Raw genomic sequence first — 3,422 nt, forward strand, 5'->3', positions numbered from 1 at the left:
GTCACAAATAAGTTTTACCCTATTCCACCTCTAAGTGTTGACACTTTATTTACCTCACTGCACTAATTATTATTGTTTTCAGTAATAATAGTTATTGTGAGTATAAATCTCTCGGGATAATTACCTTGACATTGCACTGTTTTGTTTTATCTTGTCCTTCAGCATGTCATATAGCTGAAGGTTTAATGTTTTATACAGTGCAAACAGGTGAAAGTGCTTAAATTTCCTTAGGGCATCAATTTCAGGATGTAGATCATTGTTTTCATCATTGTGATCTTTCTCTTTGATAACCCACTATCTTACCACAATTAGACAGCAGTTGAGGTTGCACATGTACAAAGTGAATGAATGAATTTTATTTTATGATGCATACATCAAGTAATTCAGTGAAGAAAAAACGTATAACCTTTATGGTCCTCCACAAGTTGTTTGCATTTGTCCTGCTGTGGTTCTCATCTTAATATTCACATACATTACTAACATGTGATTCTTATGCTGATTTGTGAGCAAATGAACCACAGGGTCACAAAATAAGCAGCAGCTAATGGGCAGTGGCTGCACCAATTGTAGGCCTGTAGTCTTTTCTCACTGTCAGACTAAGTGCTTCCTTATATTGTTAATGTGTTTTAACGGCTGCATTGGACAAACCTAAAGTATCAAACTATTGCTACGACACCCCTGTGGGGGCGTCCACCTAGCTCGACTATGACTACAATATTCCTGCAATCACCATGAGCAAAAATATGTGCAGTGTCTCTCTACAGTATGTTGGTCTCACAGGAGTCAGGCTCCAGTATCTTAAGTGTAACAATGAGTCTAATAGATTTTCTAAACCAGGGGTAAAAACAGACATAGATCATGGGGTTTAGACAGGAGTTAGAACAGTACAGACATAATACAAAGACATACGATGCAGATGAAGCGTTCATCGAGTTATCTTGGCTTGAAAGAGCCACACAGTAATATGGACAGAGACATATAAGAAACACGACTACAACGACACCGAGAGTCCTGGCTGCTTTCAGTTCCGATTTTTGAGCTTTAGCTGTAACTTTCATTGAATGCTGCAGTTTGACAGCTGAGATATGAGTCATCATGGCTCGAGCCTGAGACACAGCCACCACAAACACTCTCATATACAGAACTACAATAACAGTGATGGGAACTATGAAGGAAAAAGTAAGATCTGTAATCCCAGCAGCATAGTTACTGACAATGACACACTCACCAACACAGGAGTTATACCTGCCCGGCTGTTGCATGTTATCCTGCAGAATTAGACACTGAAAAATAAAAGAACAAATCCAACAGAGACAAACACAGACTTGAACTCGCTTGTGTGTGACTTCAGTAACGTAATGGAAGGGATAACAAATGGCCACATAACGGTCAACAGATATGAGTATCATGGCTCCTACTGAGGCAGAAGTGACAACAGCTGTTACATACTGATATAAAGAACACATAAGGTCACCAAATAACCAGCAGCCATCTATCAGCATGATTTCAAAGAGCAAGACAGGGGCCACTAAGAAATCTGAGACAGCCAGAGAGAGAAGGAGGAAGTTGGTGGAAGTGTGGAGCTGCCTGCAGAGACACATCAAGAAATATATTTATCAGTATTTTTGGAATAAATATCACATCAGACAGAACAAAGACTGAAATACAAAAACATTTTGTCAGAAAAAATTACATTTTTTCTCTTAGATCAGATGCTTAGCTGGCATTATCTCATTTTCATAAATTCAATATGAAATATTTAGATACTTGAAGTGGGAGATGGAGATGATGACCAGAAGGTTGAGTAAAGCTGTGAGCAGCGAAATAGAAAACACCAGAATGTAACTCAGCATGGCTTCAAAGTGAGGACGCTGTGGCTTCAGACAAGATGCATTGAGGAGCTGAGGGAAGCAGAGTTCAGTTTCCCCAGAGGTCTCCATCATCAGAGAGGAGAAGATGCTGAGCTCTGGCAGCTTTTTGACCAAAGCTTTATATTATGTGTTTTAGCTCTATCCTACCCACTCCCCCCTCCGCCCCCCTCACCTCTGCTGCTGTTTTTTCTCTGTGGACATTAAAGTAATAGTATACATTTTGTAGTTGTCTAGTTCAATAGGAGGGATTTCTGTGGTAAGATTAATGTTGACCTTTGTCTGTTTGCCACATGTTTCTGGTCAGGGAGAAGGTTTATATGTTGCCCTAAATGGGATACTAGTACCTGGTTTGTTCAATGTGGTGAACGGTGGTGAGCATGGGCACTTTGACTGCTTTATGGATGCACAGCCATGGACTGAACATTTAAACCAGGTGGTGGTAATGTTGTGACTTTTTGGTAGAGTTCCGTCTTTATTGGGGTGTTATTGACCCCTTAACTGACTTACTGTCAGGATTTTAGTATAAGGACAGACCCAAGTGAAGAGACGGCGAGAGAAGGTGAACTAATAAACAGGTTTATTAGTCAGAAAAACTAAAGAACTAACATAAAATCGCTCCTGAGAGGAGGACAGGAAAAAAGCACGACAGGTAGCAAAACATTAAACCCGAGGATATAAGGCTGAGATAACAAAAACAGGCGGTTAAGACCATGGCGTGGGGCCCGGCATCTGTTGCGGAAGCCCCCCAGGGGCCAGGCAGGATGGCTGGAACCAACCAGAGGAGAACCAGGTGCTGGAATTGAAGGGACATCGGCTGACCCAGGAACACTGACTGTTGCTGCTTTGGTCAGCTGGGAAACAGGAGATGCGATGGTCACCTCCAGAAGAGGGGAGGCAACCACCTTGGGACCAGCAACAGGTGAGATGTCAGCCAACCCGGAGGCAGGAGCAGAATCAGAACCAGGTCGGACAACGATCAACCCAGAGGGAGGAACAGGAACATAGTCAGGAGATGGAGAAGCGTCAGTGGACTCGGAGAAGGGAACAGGAACAGTTTCAGGAGCTTGCGAAGCATTGGTGGACATGGAGATAGTAAAAGGAACCGAGTCAGAACCGGACCTAGTGTTTACCCGTCCGGAAGTAGAAGCAGAAACAGGCCAGGAGTTGACTGACCTGGAAACGTGAACAGGAACCGAACAAGGCCAGGCGTTGTGAACAGCAACAGGAACAGGAGCAGAACCAGGCCAGACCTCGGCCGACCCAGAGACGTTAGCAGGAACAGCACCAGATGTTTGAAGCCCTCCGGGGGCCCGGCCTGGAGGTCTGGCAGGTGGTGGTCGGCGACTGAGGCCAGAGCCCTCCGGGGATCTGAGTGGAGATTGGGGGTCTGGCAACCCAGTGGCAGGCAATGAACCCAGCACCTGTGGACCAGGCGCTGGACCCGAAAGGACCTCGGCTGACCTAGGAACCGAGACTGCCGCTGTGTCAGCCAGATGGGAACAGGAACAAGTGATGTGATGGCCGCCCCTGGAGGAGGCGTGGAAGCAGGAA

General features: G+C 44.8%; 1 protein-coding gene across 1 annotated transcript; it reads right to left on the minus strand.

Moving 5' to 3' along the window:
• Positions 1 to 758: 758 nt before the first annotated feature.
• On the minus strand, positions 759 to 1,943 carry LOC137133489 (trace amine-associated receptor 4-like). The gene is made up of 2 exons (XM_067517154.1): positions 1,768 to 1,943; positions 759 to 1,587 (listed from the first exon to the last, which is right to left on the minus strand). Exons 1-2 carry the CDS (start codon positions 1,941 to 1,943, stop codon positions 759 to 761), a joined length of 1,005 nt encoding a protein of 334 aa, XP_067373255.1.
• Positions 1,944 to 3,422: the final 1,479 nt, after the last annotated feature.

This window comes from Channa argus, chromosome 9 (assembly GCF_033026475.1).
Source record: "Channa argus isolate prfri chromosome 9, Channa argus male v1.0, whole genome shotgun sequence".
In the NCBI taxonomy this organism is placed as follows: Eukaryota; Metazoa; Chordata; class Actinopteri; order Anabantiformes; family Channidae; genus Channa; species Channa argus.